The sequence below is a fragment of the Cibotium barometz genome, chromosome 63, assembly GCF_041138505.1.
Source record: "Cibotium barometz isolate CiBa-2024 chromosome 63, ASM4113850v1, whole genome shotgun sequence".
Classification (NCBI taxonomy): Eukaryota; Viridiplantae; Streptophyta; class Polypodiopsida; order Cyatheales; family Cibotiaceae; genus Cibotium; species Cibotium barometz.
In genome coordinates this window covers 1,329,693-1,354,172 of record NC_141108.1, presented here as the reverse complement: position 1 = coordinate 1,354,172, position 24,480 = coordinate 1,329,693, and the positions used below count along the sequence as shown (strand labels likewise).

General features: G+C 39.5%; 1 protein-coding gene across 1 annotated transcript in view; it reads right to left on the bottom strand.

Moving 5' to 3' along the window:
• Positions 1-6,038: 6,038 nt before the first annotated feature.
• LOC147603554 (uncharacterized) overlaps positions 6,039-24,480 on the bottom strand; it is a 37,920-nt gene continuing 19,478 nt past the window's right edge. The window contains exons 3-4 of the mRNA XM_086795935.1: positions 7,670-7,833; positions 6,039-6,269 (exon numbers count right to left, since the gene is read on the bottom strand). Coding sequence (XP_086652061.1) covers positions 6,039-6,269; positions 7,670-7,833 — 395 coding nt within the window. The remainder of the gene's footprint in view (positions 6,270-7,669; positions 7,834-24,480) is intronic.

Below are 24,480 nucleotides of genomic sequence, written 5' to 3'. Positions count from 1 at the left end.
TAGATGGCCTCCTCTTCATCAATGGTAACATCGGTACCACTTAGTTGATCAATCGTACATCTAATGTCATGTGAAGCAACACTGGTTTTGTCATCCTTTTCCAGCCTATCAAGTTTGTTCCTTAAGAAGAACCTAGAAGCTACATTGGTTTGCCCAAAGATTGATTTGAGCCTAAGTCATGCTTCATTAGAAGTCTTTGCTGAGCTCACTTCATGGATTTGGCTATCACCTACCCCACAAATAATGAGGGATAATGCTTTGGATTGTAGATTGCTCCATTTGGGAATGAGATCTAGATCTCGATTTGGCCTCTTTTTAGTGCCATTGACCACTCCCCACATGTCTTTTTCGGTGCCATTGACCACTCCCCACATCTTTTTCTATAAGACACATTTGCATTTTGATACACCAAGTATGGTACTTGGATCCATTAAATTTATCTGTTTTATCAACCATTTTTTCCACCATATTTGCTATGGTACACGACCTTGAGTGAAGTTCTTTGTGGTGACACCCAACTCCATTGTAAAGTCCTAGAGCCAAAAAGGACTTCTCTATTTGCGTAATTTGGGAACACTCTCAACCTTGGATATTTTCTTGGATGGGATGCTTTGTTTTAACTTTTGCACTTGGGCTTTGGTTTTGGCTTTGATAAATCTAGGCATGATGTTAGAGCACATGGATTACACATAATGTGAACCTTTGCCCCCTTTTCACTAAGAAATGCAATGTGCTCTTTATAGCTCTAGAGCATGTATAAGTCACTATCACAAAGGTAAATGAGTAATATGCCAAGGGTGTGATGAGCCCCTTTATCTCATAAGGTATTTATTAAAGACCTTTTAAAACCTTAGAGTGAGTGAACCTTGGAACAAAATCATGAAGCAATTTTTTAAAATGTACTTTCTCTCCTATAATGAAGGAATAAAACAAGCTGGCGAAGGATCAATTTCTCCCTCGATTAAGCCTTGAATCGTGTACACTAAGAGTACTATTGTGCCTTTATCTACACCACTAACTTGTCTTCTCAATTGGGTGTATTGACACCCAATTGGACTATAATTAATCTATTATAGTCCAATTAGACTATAATTAATCTATTATAGTCCCATTAATCTACTAATTACTATTTTTTGTTGCTCATCCTTGAGCCTTAACTTGCTGCTATTCGTGTGATTTATTACACCTTTGAGAAAGGTTTTGGGCTGGGCTTCACCACCTTAAGAAGGGCTACAAAAGCCCTATGATGCTGCTTCTAAAGATTAGCTCAAACATACGAATGATAGCCTCCAACCGAATGTTATTCCCTACTCATAGAAGCTCTGTGACCCACCTCGCCTGTTTAACTTGCTATAGGCGACTCTTTTTATGTGATTTTTGCAGGCCCAAGTTTTAGATCTTGACACCCTTAGGTGGGCTACTAAATCCCTAAAGCAATGGGTGCAAAAGATACCAACACAAATGTGATTGAAGCCTCCAAATAGTGCTTTCTTCCACTTTGCTTTGCACACAAAAAAATAGACTTTGTACCTTCTTTGCTTGGTTGATACTTTCAAGCATCAAGATTGGCCACCACTTGAAGTTGATGATTGCTCAAAGTATTGAACTGCACTTCTTTGTTGATGATGGCTTTGAAGAAGGTCTCTAAGCTCAGCTCCAATGCACCAATATTGATGTACTCAACCCTCTCTCACAGTGCACTCACACTACCAATATTATACTCTTACACAAGGGTATGAAAATAGGGATTTCTTTTCTACTTCTCCTTACTCACAAAGAGCTTTCCATAGATGATTTCTCTTCCCTCTCTTGTGCCACTCAAGATGAAGAGACTAATGCTTTCCCTCCCTCACTCCTATGTATGCCACTTAAACAAACATATAAGAGGAATAAATATATCACAAAGCAATACTCACTAAGGTGTTAAAGTTGTCAGCCTTCTTGGTGCTTCAAAGTGCCACTTTAAGAAGCAATAATCAAATGCAGAAAATGCAACCAATGAGTCTCTCCCCAAAAATGCCTTAATGATAAGAAAAAATGTTTATGAACAAATCACACATACACCCACACACTTATCACATAGAGAAAGCTCCCAAGAAGGATAGCTCTAATACCATATTAAAAGACATGGTGTGAGCTTAAGCTTGGCAATGATTAAATGAATCACACAATGGAGATGATTATCACATAAACTATTATGGAAATGAGAATTGTGGAATTAATTATGTAATTATTTGATATTTTATATGATATTTATGGTACGCTCATTCGCCACACAGTCGTGATTCGCCACACAGTCGTGACTGGCTACATGCGAGAGCATGGAACAGTGGTCGCATCGTGTTGGGAGGATAAGCAAGATTTAATGTGTCTTGTGTTTTTGGTGAGCAAATCAGTGGCACGGAGTAACGTGGGTGCAACGGTTGGTGCGCGACCGTCGGATTTTTGTGTGCGCCAATGGTCACCTGCCTGTAGTTTTATTTAATTAATTTGCTACAATTTGAATGTAAATAGCCAAGTTTGGGGACCAAGTTACTTTTTGATATTAATGGCCCAAAGTGGAATGTACCAAGCTATTTTTGAGCACTTGCTTTCTATCAAAATAAATAAATATATGCATGAGGAAGCATGCTTACTCATGCATGGGGGGAGATTGAACCCACTCTCTTTGTTGTGCATAGTTGCTATATTTATGACCAAGGACATCACCAGTAGCAATACACATGTGTCCCCCCCTTAAATTTGGCAGAGCAACATCATGCAATGAAGATGTAGTGACTAAGGCATAATCATCATCAACCTAATTAGCCTCTTTCGCTGCATCAGATGTACCAACACCAGCTGTCAATTTTGCATCTAAATCAAAGTACCAATCAGCATTCAACAATGACAAACAAGAAGCAGGCAAATCACTACATGTGACTCTTAAGGCAAATCACTACATGTGATTCTTAAGGCATAGCCATCATGTGCAAAATTTGCTTCCTTGGCATTGTCAGTGGGTAGTTGTAGTAAGACCTTGTTGTTTCTTCTTTTTCTCAGTCTCTATCCGCTTCCAGCATTCCTTAATTACATGACCAGGTTTTTGACAATAGGTGTACCTCTTCTCACTGGTGTTTTCAGACATTGTACATAACAAATGAATGTATAAACTAAAGTATATCTAACATAAGTAGTAGTTGCACGTGACTCAGAGTACCTCAAATATCTGTTTAATGAATGTGTAGGCTCACTAAACCAGCAATCTACAGGTGGAATCAGCACACATAGAATATGCAGGTCAAAATCTATTAACATGGAATTAGCAGGTCAGAAGCTGACATGAAATCAATAGATCGAAAACTGACATTCGTGGAATCATCAAGTCAAAAGCTGACATGGAATCAGTAGGTCAAAAGCTGACATGGAATCAGTAGGTCAAAAGGTGATGTGGAATTAGTAGGGTCAGAAGATGACATGGAATTAGCCGGTTGAACTCTGAAGGCAGAGTCCTTGGAAGACAGAATCAGTGAGACGATGGACGTGGAACCAACTGCCTCTGCTGACAAATAGACATAAAACTAGTTAATGGACGGACCGTGACCAGATGGACATGGAATCAGTTTATTAATGGAAAGAATCTAATCAACTGATGCACGAACATTGAATTGACTGATGGGAACGGATGCTGTGAACTAGCTGACGAACGAGTGTGGAATCAGCTGCTGTGGAGTCTGCAACCCAAATGCCAAAGGCCATAAGCGGAATGTCGAATACCGAATGCCGAGTGCCAAATGTCAAATGCCGAACGTTGAACATAGAGTGCCGAGCGGAAGGCCGAGCATGGAAAGACGACTACTAAATGTAGAAAGCTGAACACTCTGGGGGCTGTCGACGAAGACCACCCTTAGAAAGTAAACCCAGCCAAAAAAGTAAACGCGGCCAATTACTGTTAAATGCGAAAAGCCAAGTGGCGTTGAAAGCGGAAAGCCCAACACTGAAAGACTGACTGAGCAAAACCGACAGATGCAGTTGAATGGCTGATTGAACAAAACTAAAGCTGAATGCAAAATGTATGAATGTTGAATAAGGAAAGCTAAAGGTTGAACTGCTGGTGGCGAGGTAAAGTTGATGGATGTAGTTGAATGGCTGATTGGGCAAAATCGACGGATGTAGAAGTCTAATGCCGAAAGGAATGTTGAATGCCTGACTGGGCAAAATTGACGGACACAGAAGTCCAATGCCGAAAGGAATGCTGAATGGCTAATCGGGAAAAATCGATGGATGCAGAGAAAGTTGAAAGCTGGTACTCAGATAGCAGCAACAAACATCATAAATCGGTGGATACTAAAATCTGGGTGTATTTTTTTGGTGAGCCTTTTCGAGAGAGTGCTTTCTGGTTTTCAGGTGAGTGGTTTCTCTCTACTCTTTTTGTCTCTATCTACTCTTTCTCTCTCTACTGTCTTACTCTTTCTCTCTCCGATTTCATAGTAGTTTTTTTTTATAAAGACAGTGGGCAACATTGAAACTTCCAATATTGTCCAATTCATTCCAAGACTTTTGCACACGTACGAGATGTTGAGCACAAGACGATCACTATCATTGCAAATTTTTACAAAGACACCATATTATGATCTAAAACTTCCATTATATTCCAAAGCAAAGTTACAAGACTACAACATATTATGACAAACACCTATGAGATGTTGAACACCTACAAAATTACAAGACTACTTATGACAAACACCTATGAGATGTTGGGCACAAGACACCATGGGCCACTATCATTACAACCTTTTTAAAAAGACACCATCTTGTGATCTAAAAGTTCCATTATATTCCAAAGCAAAATTATAAGATTATAGCATATTATGACAAACACGTATGAGATGTTGAACACACGCAACAATACATGAAAGCATGTGTGTTCACAATGTTGTTTACTTCCATGGGCCACTATCATTGCTACTTCTTCATAAAGACACCATAGAGAGATTTAACTTCCATTATATTTCAAAAAAAAAAAACTAATATTGTAGCATATTATGACAAACACCTATGAGATGTTAAACATAAGCAACAATACATGAAAGCATGTGGGACCTCAACTATCAACTTGGCCTTCTCCGTCTACCCTAAATTTGCAATGAAGGTGGCAACTTCTCCTCAAAGAGGAGCCTCTTTTGCCTCTTCAATAATGCCAAAAGCTCTCCATATCCCAATGGCTACTGCTTCCACATCTAGCATGTTCTTGTTTGCAAGGTCTACCACTTTCTCTATTGTGAGCTTCTTGTAGAGCTCTTGCACTTCAAAAATTGCTATCCATGCTTCCATAAGGGCATCTGATCTTATTTGTTTTTCTTTGAGGTGCATGAAATATTGAAGAGATTTACTTAAGATACTTGCAAAACATCGTAGTATTAGAGGGATTGGTGGATGAACCCATGATAATAGAGTTTATGCCTAGCCTATTACAATATGAAGATATAAGGGGTGGGTGGGGTGGGATGTATCCCTAGAATAAGAGTAGTGGAACATGGCAATCTCTACTCTATTTATAAGGTCTTAGAAATAAAAATAACCATTTTAAGCTAAAAATAACTACTTTAAGGTCTCACTCAAACTTTATCTCTTTCACTCACACTCTTTCATGGCCTCCCCAACCCTATCCATCTTGCTCTATCGCTCTCTCTCTATTATCAATTTAACTATCTAAATGGTTACAATAAAAGAAAAAAACAATACCATAGATATAATACACGTGTATAAAAGTGCATCCCAACAATGTGAATCAATATATTTTTGTCATTACAAGCGATGAAATACATCAATAAGAGCACCACAACTGCTGATGGGGCAGAAGGAACATGGTTGCATGTATGGAGGTCTACCAAATGGTGTAGGTGCAGGTGGGAATAGTAGCAGCCTAACAAGTTTGGGACGTGGTGCCCATGATGAGGGCATCATAAAAGAAGCCACAAGGGGGACATCTATGGCATAACAGGTCAAAATGGGAGATTCCTTGGAACATCGGCGGGTGGCTATGATGAGGCACTTGATCATGTTGGGCTTATGGGTACTAGGGTGGCTGGTGAGGAACGTATGGAGACGATGTCCCCACGTCCCTTTGCAGACCATGATGAGGCATTTGACCTTGTTGGGCTTATGGGTACTAGGGTGGGTGAGGAACGTATGGAGCCCACATCCCTTTGCTGCTCTTGTCCAGCGTACTCACTAACATCACCCTTGAAATACTGTTCACCCAAATCTTTGGGAATGTGCAAAAGTGGCTGTATACACAAACCAAAGCACAGCTCATTGCTCTCCATGTTGATGCAATGCCGATGTAGTATCTTGCATGCTTTAGCAAGGGTCCCAGTACTGGCAAAGCAATCTAGGACTTCATCCCCTCGATCAGTGTGAACATCCCGAGTACCCAACACCTACCATAGTAAAATCTTCCATTAGCATATATAAATTGACAACAGTATAAAATACAATGATTACACTACTTGAAACAAATTGTAATAAAGTGAGTGCTCTAATTACCTCTTCTGAAAGGTTTGCTATGCTCAACAACATCTCAGATGGGATTTCTGTCTGCATCCAACTTGTATGGCTCGGTTCCCTCTTGCGGTTTAGGCTCTAGGAAGTTATCGTCATCCACTTTGAACCATGGACAATCTGCAACTACCTCACCTCCCCACCTATCATACTTCGGGTCAATTGGTGATTGGGGTGCGTAAAGATGGCGATGACCAAATTAGTGACCTACATGCACACACTTGTAAGTACGTTCGAAAAATCATGGTTGTTGACTTTAATAAAAACCACTCCTCACCTCTTCTTGTCCATCTTCTAACATGGCATACAAGTATTTCGGGAAGCGCAAGAACAAAGTCCTCCGCAATGTAAATTTTCAAGTCTCTGCCTCTCACACAACAATCCCCAAGTGCTTTGCATGTAGAGTACAAACCATAGTGCCGTCAGCATCATGTAAGAACTTTGCAGATAGCGAGTACAAAGGCTAACTCCATAAGCACCTTCCTAAATACATTTCATCGGGGAACCACAACCTCGATCTTGGAGAGCGCAAGATTTGTCAAAAAAATAGCCCAAACCAAATGTAGGCCTCTAATGCTATTGAACGCGTCCATGCTTCCCAACGTCATCACAGCAATCCCATGAATCATTTGCAAGATTCTTGGAACTATATAACCACGAGACGAATGGAGATAGTCACTGTCTCACGGGTTAGAGAACATACCTGTGTTTTTGCTTTCCCAAAACTATGAGACGGAGGTGATCAGTGTTGGAGTTGAGACATGAGTGGAGAGGGTCCACCACTTGTGAATTGAAGTCTTCATTTAGACAAGACCAATCACATGTTATTAATGTTGTTCAAATAATAACTTATGTTAAAACCCAATCATGTTAAAACCCAATCATGTTAAAACCACTTATTGAATCCCAATAGGTCTACTTTGTCTTCTTTTTTTGAACTCTCTAACCTCTACTCTTTGCTCTCACTATGCGGGCTCACCTGCTCATCACCTCGTGTGTGGGACTCATGCTCATCATCCTCAGAGTCACTATCCTCAACATCCTCATCATCGTCATCCCCTTCCCACTTTGGCTATGCCCTCTTTTTGGGCGTTGCTACTATCATGGTTGCGGATGATGGAGGTACGTGTTCTTTTAGCTTCTTGCCCTTATCCTTGGGTAGCTCCTCATTTGTTGCTAGTTTCTTGCCCTTATCCTTGGGTAGCTCCTCATTTGTTGCTAGTTTCTTGCCCTTCTTCTCCTCAGGGGCCAATTGCTGCTTGGTGGGAGGCTTCTTGCCCTTCTTCGCTCCTACATTCAACCAACATAGCAACTTTAAACTCCCTAAAAACAAACTTCATAGTTCATACAAACGTGCTACGTACACAATGAAACGTACTTTGAAACTGCTCAGCCTTGCTATAAGAAGAACGTCCCCCTCGGGGTAGTCTATCCACCATGGGAACAATATCTAAGTGTCCTTGCCTCGTAGCTCATTGATCCACTCCTTGGGGTATAATCCCATCTCCTCTATCTCTCGGACTGCACCCATGCATTTGAAGGGTGCTCGGGAATATATATCCGATTACATACACAACTTCTCCACCACCTAATACTACAGAAATATTTTAATTCTCTAACAAAACAAAAAATTAAAAATAATATGAGACATACAATTTTGTGGTATGCTACTGCATACCTGTACAAGAGGCATCGTCGTACACGTGTTGTGTATGGCAAGTGTGGTAATAACTGGTTAGGATCCATGGTTTCACACATTTTCCCTTTACACCCAAATTATGAACGCCTTTTTAAAGTGAGTCTTCTTGAAAGCTTTTGAGGGCATCCATGATACCTACCCCAAAGTCCAGTGTAACTCTCTCATGCATGCCGGCCATGGCGGGTGAGCTTGCCTCAAACTTTGCATAGAGTTTGTTGAGTGTACTCGGTCTATTGGAACCAGTACACATGCCGATGTATCCACACGAAGAACGCTCTGTCGGATGGAGGAATTTGGGTGTCTCTCATTGTGTAATCGCCACCTCTGCCCCAATATGTCAACGAGCCTACATTTCCTGCGTTGTGAACCGATTTTATGCGAATAGTTACATATAAAAAAAAACTTTAGTACGTCGAGAGACAAAATGCGTGATCTTGCTCTACATTAGAATTTTGAGTTATGATATTTGTAACCAATAACTATTTGTCAATGGATTATTTTATATGTTAAGGTTTTAAAGAGGAGTGTGTGCGCATCTGTATTCGAAAGCAAAAGTTAAGAAAGGCATTCAATTATGGGTGGGTGAGTAATTGTCTGGTTCTACCAATTCCAGTGGTTGGTAACCCATGGGCCGGCGGATGGGGTTAGGCTAGAATCAGTGGAGTTTTAATAATTAAATTGAAATAATAGGAATACGCTTAGAATTCGAGTAGTTAAATAAAACCCTGAAGAATTTCTCAAATGAGTAGATCAATGGCTGTGTCTGACTTCGATTAAGAAAAAAGCGTTAATTTCCTCAAATGCTTAGATCAACCGGCTGTGCCTGCTTTTGGTTAATTTCTTCAAATTAAGTCAGTGATAATTTTCCTTCTATCTGGTTTAATTAGGTGAAGGATAGTTTAGTCTCTTGACCCCATTAGAAAATTCGTTAAGATAATCAAGAAAGTGGAATTGTTCCCATTTTTCGGGCAAGGAAAATTTTCTCGATTTCGGTTTCGGAATGACCACCAGATTAGTCTCGTGTCCAGACATTCGAGGGCGAGGCCCTGAGTGTGGGAAACCCTGCCCCACGCAAGAGGAAGCTACTTCCGCTGCTGCTAACAACGGGAATCTAGTGCACGGAGGGAGCAGAGGGGTCTCACACACTCCTCGCACAACTGTAGTATCATAAGAAAGAGGTAATACAAGAAAGAGACCACCATACATACTATATATCTGTTACCATATTATAGTAGTGATGTGTGTGAACACACTTAGGACCGCCGGGGCACTTTTTCCCTCACTAGGAGGTTTTTTCCCCCGTGCATTGTATATACGCCCATTATCTTCTAGGGCTTGTTATCTTTCATTTTTGGCACTCATAATACACTACTGTGTTGTGCTCAAGCTTCCTCATCTTCTTGAAGTTGTGTGTGCATTCCTGCAACCCTAATTCCAACAATTGGTATCAGAGCAGGCTTCCTCCTCCCGGGCAGCATCACCGGCACCTGCCGCTTCATCTCCTCCGATTGCGACGAGGTTTCACAAGCGTCTGCAGGTTAGTATATGCCGTGGGAAAGCCCCTAGGGCTTGCTCGTTTCAGAATTTTGATCTGAAGTCATTTCGCCCTCCGTTTTTGCATTCCAAGTGCAAAATCGTCCTACTGTGCAGATTTTCTGTCAAGATTAAAATCTGCAGGACAGGTGCCCATTCGTCTGTTTTGGGCTGTGCTACATAGCACAGGTCGATTTTATACAGGTTTACCTCTTACAGACAGCATTTACATCTAGTAGTACAGTCATTGGCCATGGCTGACAACAATGATGTATTCCGCATGTTGGCTGCTGAGGATAAGTTGGATGGCACCAACTATCCATTGTGGGCATATATGATGCGACATGTATTGGTAGCAAAGGGGTTATGGAACATTGTGCAGGGTATTGATGCACGTCCTATTGTGGCTGGGAATGCTGCAAACACATCAGAAACAGGTACTGTTGATGATGGTGCAGGCACAAGTGCTGTAGCAGCTGTTCGAGAACCACCACTTTCAGCAGAGCAGATTCGTTGGGATGGTAGAGATGCGCAGGCTCATGCCTTGATTGCGCTGTCTGTCAAACGTACCATTATCCCACATATTCGCTCCTGCAGGACTTCTAAGGATGCTTGGGATGTACTTGCCACATTGTATCAGGCAAGAAATGAGGCTCGTGTTGCTTACCTCCGAAAACAGTTGGAGAGTGAGCATATGAACGAAGGTGATTCTATGGATAGCTTTTTGACAAAGATCAAGGATTTCAAAGAGCAGCTCATTTCTGCAGATGAAATCCTGTCAGACAGTTCACTTGTGCAGACTGTTTTGAATGGTCTACCAGATTCTTATCAGGGTTTTGCTTCCACTCTTCGCTTGATGATGAAAGGCAATCCCAATGCCTTATCATTTGAGGAGTTAGTTTCTGTTTTGCTGCAAGAAGACCAGTCAAGGCAAAACAGGAATATTATGCGTGTCGCAGATCAAGCTTTCGTTGCTAGTCAGAGAAGCGGGAAAGGTAAAGCTGGCTTTTCTTCTAGTAAGCAGAAATCTACAAATGCTGCGCAACCAAAGAAGGAAGACAAAGATGAGAAGAAGGGTGACAAACAGAAGACATTTTGCAAGTACTGTAAGGGAAATGATCATGTCATCAAAGCGTGTCCTAAGCTGGCTGCGAAAGAGGCTAAGAAGAAAGAGGCTGGTATGGCTGTTGCAGATGCCTCTCCTTCTAACAATGAATCTGCTAATGTTGTTCAAGATACAGAATGGGCATTCAATGCGCAGTGCAGTTATGACCCATCTTTGCATGACACATGTATGTCTGCAGTAGATTCAGATGTATGGTACTTTGACAGTGGTGCCACTAAGCATATCACCTCGCAGCGCAGTTTATTCACTTTCCTTGAGTCTGCTCCCACAGGGAATACTGTCACTTGTGCCAATAACTCCTCTTATCCCGTTAAAGGAGTTGGACAGATTGTGCTGAATGTTGCAAATTGCAACACCTTTACACTTTTTGATGCATTGTATGTGCCAGGGATCAAAAAGAATCTGCTGTCAGTCTCCGCATTTGCCAAAACAGGTTTGGTTGTAAAATTTGTGGATGACAGATGTACTGTTCATGATCTCTCTTGTGGTGACATCATTGTAGCATCTGGTTCACTATGTCGAGGGCTGTATAAGCTCAATATGGATGGCAAATGTGTAGAGGATTCAGCATGTGCTATTATGGATACGCAGGCTATTTCAAATGCAAAACTGTGGCATGCACGTTTTGGTCATCTGAATTTTGCAAGTTTGCTGCGCCTGCAGAAATCTGAAATGGTGTCTTCTTTGCCTAAGCTTGAGGCACCTGTCAAGCATGTTTGTGAGGGCTGCATATTGGGTAAAATGCAGCGTGCTTCCTTTCCCAAAGATGGATCAGTGAGAGCTGAACGCAGATTGCAGCTTGTTCACAGTGATGTTTGTGGTCCCATGCAAACTCCATCATTTGGAAACTACCTTTACTTCGTGACTTTCATTGATGATTTTACTAGGCATGCATGGGTATATCCTTTGAAGGCAAAGTCCGAAGTGTTTTTGTGCTTCAAACAGTTTTTGGTTATGGCTGAAAATGTGTCAGAAAGTAAGATGGGCACCCTCCGTTCAGATCGAGGGGGGGAGTATATGTCTTCAGAATTTAATGCATTTCTGGCTGAGCGTGGGATAAAACACCAATGTACAATGCCGTATACACCACAGCAAAATGGTGTGGCTGAGAGAAAAAACAGGTCTCTCATGGAAATGGCAAGATGTATGGTTAAGAGTCAAAGTCTACCACATGGTTTTTGGCTTGAGGCTGTCATGTGTGCCACTTATGTACTAAACAGGTGTCCCACCAAAGCATTACAGGTTGTCACTCCATATGAGGCTTGGCATAGCCGCAAGCCATCTGTTGGCCATTTACGTGTTTTTGGTTGCCTGGCATATGCATTAGTGCCTGTGCAACATCGCAGAAAATTGGATGACAAAGCTGTCAAATGTATTTTTGTTGGATATAGTGCTGAGAGCAAAGGCTATCGTTTGTATCATCCACAAACAAAGCGCATTTTGGTTAGCCGTGATGTTGTATTTGTGGAAGATGCAGTTCAGCCCTTGGTTTCATGTACTAAGGAGACAGATATCAGCTCACGTGATGTCTATGATACATTGTTGCCTCTTTTCAGTGGTGCACAGTCAAGTGCAATACCTCATGAGGCAGTTTTTCAGCCTATGCAGGTTTTAAATGATGGCACAGATCAGCCTATATCTGATACAGATGTGCATGATGCACTTGAGGATGAGAGACAAGAGATTGAGGGCTCTAGGAACATGCCCAGATGGCTGGTGCAAACTTTGCGTGACAGCAAGTTGGATGCCCCTTTGTCTAGTCGCACTCGTTCTGGCTCTCATGGTGCCTCTTATGCGTCAGATTGGCTGCTATGCAAGCAGAATACGATGCTATTATGAAGAATAGTACATGGTCTTTATGTGACTTGCCCCCTGGCAAGAAGGCCATTGGCACTAAGTGGGTATACAAATTGAAGCGTAAGCCTGATGGCACAGTGGATCGCCATAAGGCTAGGCTTGTTGCAAAAGGTTATGCTCAAGAGAAGGGCATTGATTTTGATGAGACTTTTGCTCCCACATGTCGTATGACCACTGTTCGTAGCATCTGTGTATTAGCAGCTCATAATGGTTGGAATGTACATCAGCTGGACATAAAGACTGCGTTCTTAAATGGAGACTTGCATGAGGAGGTGTATGTATCGCAGCCTCGTGGTTTTGTTCAAAGAGGGCAGGAAAACAAAGTGTGCAGGTTAAAAAAGGCTTTATATGGTTTAAAGCAAGCTCCACGAGCTTGGTATGAAAAAATACATGCATATTTGACTGCACATGGGTTTCAGAATAGTCCAACAGAAAGCACTTTGTATGTTAAACGTGTGGATGGTGTACATCTAATCATTGCTCTCTATGTCGATGACATGCTGCTCACAGGACCAAATGAGAGTCATATTGCTGATTTTAAGGCTGATTTGAATGCCTCTTTTGAGATGTCAGATTTGGGGCATTTGCATCATTATTTGGGGATACAATTTAAGCAGTGTGATGGAGGTATTGCTTTGTGTCAGACAAAGTATATTGAAACATTGTTGCGGAGATTTGGCCTTGAAGACTGCAAGCCTATTGCTACTCCAATGGAGACAGGTTTGAAGTTGAGTCTTCATGATGCTGGAGATCACTTTGATGTCACACTCTATCAGACAGCTGTTGGTTGCCTCATTTATGTATGCATTACGAGGCCAGACATTCAGTTTGCAGTCTCACAGGTGAGCAGATTTATGCATAGCCCAGGCATTAAGCATTGGCAGGCAGTGAAGCGTATCTTTCGCTATTTGAGTGGTACTCGGCATCTTGGGTTGTTTTATCCCAAGGGGGGATCATTGTCGCCAGATTTACATGTTTTTTCAGATTCTGACTGGGCTGGTTGTTATGACACACGCGTGTCCACGAGTGGTTTTTGCTTCATGCTTGGAAGCTCATGCATATCATGGTTGAGCAAGAAGCAGCCTACTGTGGCCACTTCTAGTTGTGAAGCTGAGTACAGGGCAGCTTTCACAGCTACGGTTGAGTGTGTGTGGCTCAGACGCCTTATGGCTGATTTGGGTGTTGGGCAGCCATCTGCCACCACCATCTTCACTGACAGTCAGAGCGCATTGGCAGTTGCGCGGAACCCAGTGTTCCATGCTCGTACGAAGCACATTGAGGTGCACTACCATTATGTCAGGGAGAGACTCTCTGCAGGAGAGATCAGTTTGGCTTATGTGCCAACACAGGATAACCTTGCAGACCTTTTCACAAAGGCTCTGCCTCGTGAGAAGTTCGAAGCTTTTCGCAAAGCTTTGGGCTTACTCCCTTTTGTGGATTCGTCCACATAGCTAGACACTTCCCTATACATGAGTGCTAGCTCTTGTTCACCGCATCACTCCAGGGGGGATTTGTTACCATATTATAGTAGTGATGTGTGTGAACACACTTAGGACCGCCGGGGCACTTTTTCCCTCACTAGGAGGTTTTTTCCCCCGTGCATTGTATATACGCCCATTATCTTCTAGGGCTTGTTATCTTTCATTTTTGGCACTCATAATACACTACTGTGTTGTGCTCAAGCTTCCTCATCTTCTTGAAGTTGTGTGTGCATTCCTGCAACCCTAATTCCAACAATATCCAAGTGGAGAGCCTCACAGAACAACACAAGCTCGAAGTCGCCAACTTGTAGCAGGCCAAGGCACATACCAAAATGCTAGAAGTACATGCCAAACTAACTAATGAGAAAGATAGCTACCGTGCCCTTGAAATGAGACTAGAAGAAAAGGAGAAGGAGTTACAGGCTACTAAAACAGGATTAAAGGTGCAAATGGCAGCTTTGGAAGATCAACTAGTGCAAGCCAAGAAAATATATGAGATAAGTTGTGAGAACTATGAAATATAGGCCAAAGATCTCAAGGAATCCCTACAAGGCAAGGTAAACAAGGCCATTCTCTCAAGCACATCATGGATGGTAGAGATTGGCCATTCATGCAAGAATAATGTTCTTTAAAAGGGCCCTACGGCCATTCTACCATACACAATGTGCTTATTGTGGATGGTAGTGGCCTTAGGCCTTCTTAGGCATTAGATGCCTAAGAAGATCTGTTAGGCATTAGATGCCTAACAGATCAAAGTGGCTGAAGCTTCCCATGGCACTCCTCTCTCAATTGGTGTTCAAGGTATGTGTGTGTCTCGAGGGGACACAAGCTTGCACAAATTTCCAACCCCAAGTACGGTAAAGATTTTTTCAAGAAAGTGATCTCCTACCAGGGATAGGGTGAAAAGATTAGCAGATTCACTACTCCCAAGCTAGCATAGATCGTGGATTTTAGTTTAATTTATCTTTTTGCATAAATAAGTTTAAATGATGAAAGAGGAATTCCCACCATATTGGAATTCAAATATTTAAATGAGGAAAGTGTAATTCCTAGTGTAAAGGAATTAATGGAGATTTTTAATTAAATTTTAAGAGAAAATTTAGTTAAATTTATCTTTTTGCATAGATAAGTTTAAATGATGAAAGAGGAATTCCCACCATATTGGAATTCAAATATTTAAATGAGGAAAGTGTAATTCCTAGTGTAAAGGAATTAATGGAGATTTTTATTTAAATTTTTAAGAGAAAATTTAGTTAAATTTATCTTTTTGCATAGATAAGTTTAAATGATGAAAGAGGAATTCCCACCATATTGGAATTCAAATATTTAAATGAGAAAAGTGGAATTTTTAGCTTAATGGAATTAAAGGATAGTTTTATGTAATTTTTAAGAAGAATTTTAAATAGATTTAATTTATGGTAAAAGAGGAATTCCAATGATAATTGGATTGCACTCATTAAATGAGAAAATGAGGGATTTTAAGTTTATTAAAAAAAAAGGTATTGGTATTTAGTTAAAAGAAGAATTTTTATGATAATTAAGACAAGATGGATTTGAATTAAATTTTAGTGTCAAAAGATGAATTTCCACCATAATTCTACCTAATGAATTAAGGTTGAGAAATTATGTGATAGAAAGAATATCTTTGGATATTTTAATTGGTAAAATCACTAAATGGATATTTACCCAAAACTAGATGTTCATCTGAAGGGAATCCTTGTAGAACTAAACCGAATGAATTTGGTTAGACTATGAGAAGGACGGTCAGTAAACCTACTTGTCCATCTCTCGATTTGAATCAAGTAAAAACTTCGTGACTAATTCCAGTTTCTAATCACAAAGAATAGACTACCAAAACTAAACTAGTTTTTCTTGACCAAACTCACCAACAATCTAGTTAGACAATCAGACTGAATGATGGGTAGATTACCCTGATGAGAGATCAAGGATCCTCATTATGAAACTAGGAATTATGGAAAAAGGGTTTTTGGAACCAATCTCAAATTGGAATTTTACTTGCATTGGAACCTCTGTTTTTTATTCAAAGGACTGTTTTACGCGAGAATGCTGGAGGAAGCATTTGGCTTATGTTTTTCTAAGAGGAGGTTCATTGGAACAGCTGGCGGGGAGTCATCAAGGGACGTCACTTGCGGTTCCTTGCTAAGGTCTTGACCAGCCTCGGTATGGTTAAAATGGTGCGCTTTCGGTACGATGGGCGAGGACCGATGACGAAGCGGTCCCTGCGTGAAGTGCTACGACACCTAAGGAGGATCCTAGAGGGTTCTGACGAGGCGATGCATGGGCTCGCAGTTGCTAGGACACCCATGCGTACGTCGAGGAAGATTTCGGATGGACTAAAAGGAAAGATTTTTGGGAACCAAATTTTGATACTGGATCTCGTTGGTTGGCCAGCTGGTCTTCAACGGAGAGTCCAGAGGATATTATTGTAATACAATGGACTCGGAATTTTGGAAAATGATGATCAGAAATATTATGATTTCTATTGAAGGATTGTTTTAAAGCCAGTCGAATCTGTTATAAATGGTAATTTCATATTGGGTGTGTACGTGGTATGCCTACCTTAATTTTTGCCTGAATCATCGGCTAGGGAGCCTGGAACTCTTTTCCTCGGTACCTGGGCAAAAACACAACCAAATCTTTATAAAGGAATCCCACCAATACATTGGTAAGGTGGTTGGCTAACCCATGGGCCGGATGGGCTGGATCGGAGGATTCCTGAGAAACAACTAGATACGATTAGTTACGTTAATTAGTTTAAATCCTAAGAAGACCTTGTTCTATGGGAGGGGATCAGCGGGCTGTGCCTCGTAAATTGAGGAAAAAAGTGGTGATTCCATGGACCAAGTGCAAGTCTCTTCTTGATCTGACTATGTGATTTTAGGTTTGGTCAGATCAGTTTAACTAGTTAAGACTTTGACTCGTTAGAGTAATTCCCCCGTTAGAAGATTTTCCCCATGGCGGAATCACCTGTGCCTTCCGAGCGAGGGGAGTCTTCCGGGCCCGATCGGAGGGACCGCCCGGGCTCTCGGGCGAGGCCCTGAGTGTGGATCCCCACCCCGCGCGGAAGGCCAGCACCGCTTCCGCCGCCGCGGCAGGTGCACCGCAGAGGGGGCAGGAACCTCACAGCTGGTATCAGAGCTTTGTTGAAAGCTAATAAGGATAATCGAATTGACATAAAGATAATACTTATTTCCACAAAATTTAAGAAAATTTTGCCATAACCTCCTTTGTATGGCTGACCATTTCTCAAATTTTTACATCCTAAATCTACTTGGAATTTACCCCAAGATGAATTAAAACACTCTAATCAATTCTAAAGAGCAATCAATAGAAAAAGTTTAACTTATTTTGTTTGTTTCTTCATTTTAGGATAAAGAAGGGCTGAAATTCTTAATGAAGAGAAGGGGGAAGCCTTTCCATCAAGGCATAACATCCAATTTCACATTTAAAAAAAACAAGAAATCATAAAACCATAGAATAGAATTAAAAAAAAGTAGAATTTCTAACTTACATGGAGTTTTGTGAGCTTTCCTTTGGCTTAAGGGATTGAGGGTTCTCCTCTTGCTTGGATCAAGAGTGGCCACCAATTCTTTGTAGAGGAATTAGTCATAAAAAACAAATGAATTATCAAAGAATTCAATGTTTTTGGCTCTAGGGAGGAGTATTGTAACAGTGCATAAAGCACTATTAATCTTTACAAAGGGGGAGGCTTCTATTTATAGGAAAAAGTGAGCCTCTAACCAAGCAAACTGATCTAGAATTTTCTAGATCAGTTTAGCTTACTTTTTGGATCTAGTTGAAAACAAGAGAGAGGAGAAATGAAAATATCTCATTATTTGTGAGTTCAAAACTCATCCACACATGTGAAATGAGGGAAATTCCCCACATTGAGGTGTCAAAAATGCATCATTTCCTTAGTCAACTATTCATCTTATGTGAGTATTTGCTCATTTTTGGGAGATTTTCTATTATTTTTCAATTTATCTCCTCCCTACATTTGGATTAATCTTATTGGTCCATAGGAACCTTAATCCAAAATTTTTAAAAAATTTGGACCCCCAAGATATAAGGTCCTCAATTAATTCCAATTGCACATTGGAAAGTTCTTTTTGAATTTTTGTTTCAGGGAAAATCATTTTAAACACTAGGAGGATTTTTATATCCAAAAATATCTCAATTTTGAATTACCTCTCTCTAGACATTTTCTCTCTCTAGGCCAAAACAGGGTAAAATAGGATCTTTCTTTTATTTTAGAAAGGGGAATAATTATAAGATCCAAAGGGGAGGTTCTTACACCTGTACACCTCAAAAGCTAGAGGGAGGAATCTTACATCCTACCCTACTTAAAAAACGCGAGATGTCCTCATCTTGCAGAATTAGAGGATAACTCTTTTCCTTAAGATCCAATTGATTCTGGGGTTCCTTATAGTCTGGTGAACCCAATAGAATCCTGGGATAAAGATTCGTTATATAGAACTCATCATTAGATAACAATTCACTCAGATTATAACATTCAAATCCTTATTACAATAATGGTCCATTAGACCAAACTTTCTATCTCCATGGGAATTTTCAATTATACAGATTTTTAATTTGACATCCCTTAATTTGATCCATTGGGTCAAGAGTAAGCAGTAGCAATCTGTTAGCACAATCCACTAATCTCATAGTGATTTGCTGAAGTCATTAGTCATTCCAGTTACAAAATTCAACACAAGGACTCGTCCCATTCATCCTCATTGTGGTTTTGCTCAATTTATCGCTTTTCAATAAAAAATTCAAAAATCGTCATTTTTTCAATCAGAATCCAATTCAACTCATCAGTTCTCAATCAGAATTTTAAATCATATCAACCACATTCAAATTCATCATCTGGATAGCATTTTAGCTTATAATTTCAAGATCTTAGATTTACTCGTATATACTGCCAGTAAAGAGCTGCAGTTATACCCACGGTATATATGGTTAGTCACTGTCCTTAGAACTATAAGGTAAATACCATCATGTCTAGGCCTTAAGCAAGTCAAGGATTCCATATAATTGCAGTACTTCCATCTAAATACTCAATTATCAATTTAGGAATTTCATTCTGAATATCAATTTATATGAGTTTCATCACACAATTCCAACCTTTTACTGCTACTTCTTAAATTTATGACATTCTTGGCTTCTCAGTTGATCCACTTTAGCCAAAATTGCTTTGATACCAGCTGTAAGATCCCTGTCCCCACCACGCAATAAATTCAGGGGTGCTAGCAGCGGAAGTAGCACTTCTTACGCAAGCCAGGGTCCCACACTAGGGGCCTCGCCCAGCAAGAGACTAATCCATCAGTTCTTCCAAAACTAACTTGGAAAAAACTTCCCTTGCCCAAAAAGCACGGGCGATTCCTCTGGGATAACTTTTCTCTAACGTAGTCAAAAGCCTTAACTAACTGAACTGATCTGACCGAACCCGTAAGTCCCATAGTAAGATTAGGGAAAAGATTGCACTTGGATCATAGAGACCAACGCTTTTTTCCTCATTGAGAGGCACAGCCGTTGATTCTTTTCCATAGAACGATTTTTGTCCGGGATTTACTTCATCTATCGTACCATAATAGAATTGAGTCTCAATTTAGGGATCCATCAGTCCAACCTAACCCTATCCAATCCTGTGGATTAGCCAACCGCCCAACCACTGTAGTGATGGGATCCAATTAAGAATTTGGTCAGGTTTTGTCCCGAGTACCAGGGAAAAGAGTTCCTAGGCCCTCTAGCCGGCTATTCATGAAAACTTAAAACTAGTCACACCACTTACACACCCAATATGAAATTGCCTTTTTCACAGAATCAGCTATCTTAAAAAAAAACAATCTTTTAATGAAACCATTGTGTCACGGATCATAATCCTCAAAATCTCCAGTTGAATCCTTATTTCTAATTATTTCTTCATCGGTGTACATATGGCATCATTGGCAACCAGAACGCTCACCACCTGTCCACTCTCAGGGGCCTTTTCGATAGTTCCTAGCTCATAATAAACCGGCAATATATTCACATAACAAAATGGAATCTCCGTTGAAGATCAGCAAGATCAACCAACGGATCCATATAAAAGAGCCATGGACTCATCCGTTGAGGACCAGCAAGGTCAATCAACCAGATCCATGCCCAAATTCAGAAAACAACTCTTACTCCTTGTTCCAATATCTTCCAGGACGCACATGTGGATATCTTTGGCGATCCAGAGCCCAAACATCGTATGGTCAGCACCCTCTAGGGTCCTTTGCAGGTGACCTAGCGCTTCACTCATAGGCCGCTTCCTTGGTCCCTCATCCACCGTACCGGAAGCTAACCATTTTAATCAGGCTAGTCAAGACCTCGGCCAACCTTGCTATGCGAGACATCCTCCAATGACTCTCCATCACAGCTATTGCAACTTTATCAGATGAGGTCTCCACGACCTCATTCACAAGACGGTCAAAATGCTTCTCTAGCATTCTTGACATAAAACAGTCTCATTACAAAATAGTTCAAAAATACAGTTTCTATAACGAACTCTCGTCTTTCCACATTGCTCCACATCAAACCACATTAATTAATTCCACAACCATTTCATAAGTATTCCTATTCTCATCCAATCTCATCATTTTCATCTCATCTCATCTTTCCTCAATTTAACCTCATCAGATCTCATCCACTCACATCTACCCATATTCACATCCACTCCATATTCACATCTCATCACATCACATTCATTCACATCTCATCCATTTAGACCACATCACATTCACTCACATCACATCTCATTAATCTTACCTCACATCTCATTCATTCACATCTATCCCGATTCACATCCCATCACATCACATTCATTCATATCCATCACATTCACTTTCATTCATATCCATCACTTTCATTCATTCATATCCATCACTTTCATTCATATCCCGATTCACATCCCATCACATCACATTCATTCATATCCATCACTTTCATTCATATCCATCACATTCATTCTCATCACCATTATATCACATCATATCTCATTCATACACGTCTCATCTCATTCATCCACGTCCATTCAATCGTTCTCATGTATGACTACTTGCATCTATCCATACATTCATATCTATCACTTCACATCCACATATATTTATGTCACATCTCATCTCTTTACATCACATCACATTCATCCATCCAATCATCATCTATCTGATTCACATCTTATCTCATCACATCTATTCACCTCATATTCTCATCACTTCTATTCACATCACATCTATCCAATCATCTATCTGATTCACATCTTATCACATCACATCTATCCAATCATTATCTGATTCACATCTTATCTCATCACATCTATTCACCTCATATTCTCATCACTTCTATTCACATCACATCCATCCATCCATTCATTCCCATCTATCTAATTCACATCATATCCATCCATCTATCTTATTCACATCTCATCTCTTTACATCACATCACATTCATCCATCCAATCATCATCTATCTGATTCACATCTTATCTCATCACATCTATTCACCTCATATTCTCATCACTTCTATTCACATCACATCTATCCAATCATCTATCTGATTCACATCTTATCTCATCACATCTATTCACCTCATATTCTCATCACTTCTATTCACATCACATCTATCCAATCATTATCTGATTCACATCTTATCTCATCACATCTATCCAATCATTATCTGATTCACATCTTATCTCATCACATCTATTCACCTCATATTCTCATCACTTCTATTCACATCACATCCATCCATCCATTCATTCCCATCTATCTAATTCACATCATATCCATCCATCTATCTTATTCACATCATATCCATCCATCCATTCATTCACATCTATCTAATTCACATCTATATCCATCCATCCATTCATTCACATCATATCCATCCATCCATTCATTCACATCTATCTAATTCACACCTTATCTCATCACATCTATTCATAGAATTTAAGAGAAATCTAATTTTTGATATAAAGATTCTCTACGCATCTATTTATGCATAATTCAAATTTAAGGAAAATAACACTTTTTGAAATAAAATTAAATCCTTTATGCATCTTTCTATGCATAAATTCAATTTTAATGAGAATAACACTTTGGAATAAAAATAAATCTTTTATACATCCTTCCTATGCATAAATTCAATTTTAATGAGAATAACACTTTTGAAATAAAAATAAATCTTTTATGCATCCTTCCTATGCATAAATTCAATTTTAATTAGAATAACACTTTAGAAATAAAAATAAATCTTTTATGCATCCTTCCTTTGCATAAATTCAATTTTAATGAGAATAACACTTTTGAAATAAAAATAAATCTTTTATGCATCTTCCTATGCATAAATTCAATTTTAATGAGAATAACACTTTTGAAATAAAAATAAATCTTTTATGCATCTTCTTATGCATAAATTCAATTTTAATGAGAATAACACTTTTGAAATAAAAATAAATCTTTTATGTATCCTTCCTATGCATAAATTCAATTTTAATGAGAATAACACTTTTGAAATAAAAATAAATCTTTTATGCATCTTCCTATGCATAAACTTAACTTTAATGAGAATAACTCTTTTGAAATAAAAATAAATTCCTTTATGCATCTTTTCTATGCATAAAATCAAAATTAATGAGAATAACTCTTTTGAAATAAAAATAAATTTCTTTATGCATATTTCTATGCATAAAATCAAAATTAATGAGAATAACTCTTTTGAAATAAAAATAAATTCCTTTATGCATCTTTCTATACATAGAATGAAAATAACACTTTTTAGAATACACAAACGGAGGGGATTACTCCTTTTGAATAACATAAAGGTAAAACTTATTTTCACAAAATTTAAGAAAATTTTACCATAACCTCCTTTGTATGGCTGACCATTTCTCAAATTTTTACATCCTAAATCTACTTGGAATTTATCCCAAGATGAATTAAAACACTCTAATCTAATCAATTTTCACTTCTAAAGAGCAATCAATAGGAAAAGTTTAACTTATTTTGTTTGTTTCTCATTTTAGGATAAAGAAGGGCTGAAATTCTTAATGAAGAGAAGAGGGAAGCCTTTCCATCAAGGCATAACATCCAATTTCACATTTAAAAAAAAATAAGAAATCAGAAAACCATAGAATGGAATTAAAAAAAAGTAGAATTTCTAACTTACATGGAGTTTTGTGAGCTTTCCTTTGGCTTGAGGGATTTAGGGTTCTACTCTTGCTTGGATCAAGAGTGGCCACCAATTCTTTGTAGAGAAATTAGTCAAAAACAAATGAATTATCAAAGAATTCAATGTTTTTGGCTCTAGGGAGGAGTATAGTAACAGTGCAGAAAACACTATTAACCTTTACAAATGGGGAGGCTTCTATTTATAGGAAAAAGTGAGCCTCTACCAAGCAAACTGATTTTAGAATTTTCCAGATCAGTTTGGTCATTTTTTGTGTGGGATCCCACTGCCCCCTCCGCACAACGGATTTTCGGTAAGCTGGTAGAGCGGAAGCAGCTCCCTCATGCGCGGGGCAGGGTTTCCCACTCGGGGCCTTGCCCTCGAATGTATGGGCACGAGACTAAGCTGGTGGTCATTCCGAAAACCGAAACCGGGAAAATTTTCCATGCCCGAAAAACGGGGACGATTCCACCATTTTTATTTTCTTAACGAATTTTTCTAACGAAGTCAAGATACTGAACTAACCTTCATCTGAATAAACTAGATAGAAGGGAAACTATTACAGACTTAACTTGAAGGAGTCAATGCTTTTTTCCTAATTGAATCAGACACATCTGTTGATCTATTCATAAGAGGAGTAGAGTAACAGTGCATAAAACACTATTAAGCTTCTACAAAGGGGGAGGCTTCTATTTATAGGAGAAAATGAGTCTCTAACCAAGCAAACTGATTCTAGAGTTTTCCAGATCAGTTTGGTCAATTTTTGACCATTTTTGGGTCAATTTAGCTTACTTTTTGGAACTAGACTTGAATTAGGAGAGAGGAGAGATGAAATATCTCATTATTCGAGAGTTTAAAACTCCACCACACATGTGAAATAGGCACCTCCTTCATGAGGGGGAATCCCCACTCTGAGGTGTCAAAAATTTATTTTTTTAGTATTTCCTTTGGTCCTTAGTCCACTCTTCATCTTATGTGAGTATTTACTCATTTTTGGGGGGATTTTCTTTATTTCTTCAATTTAA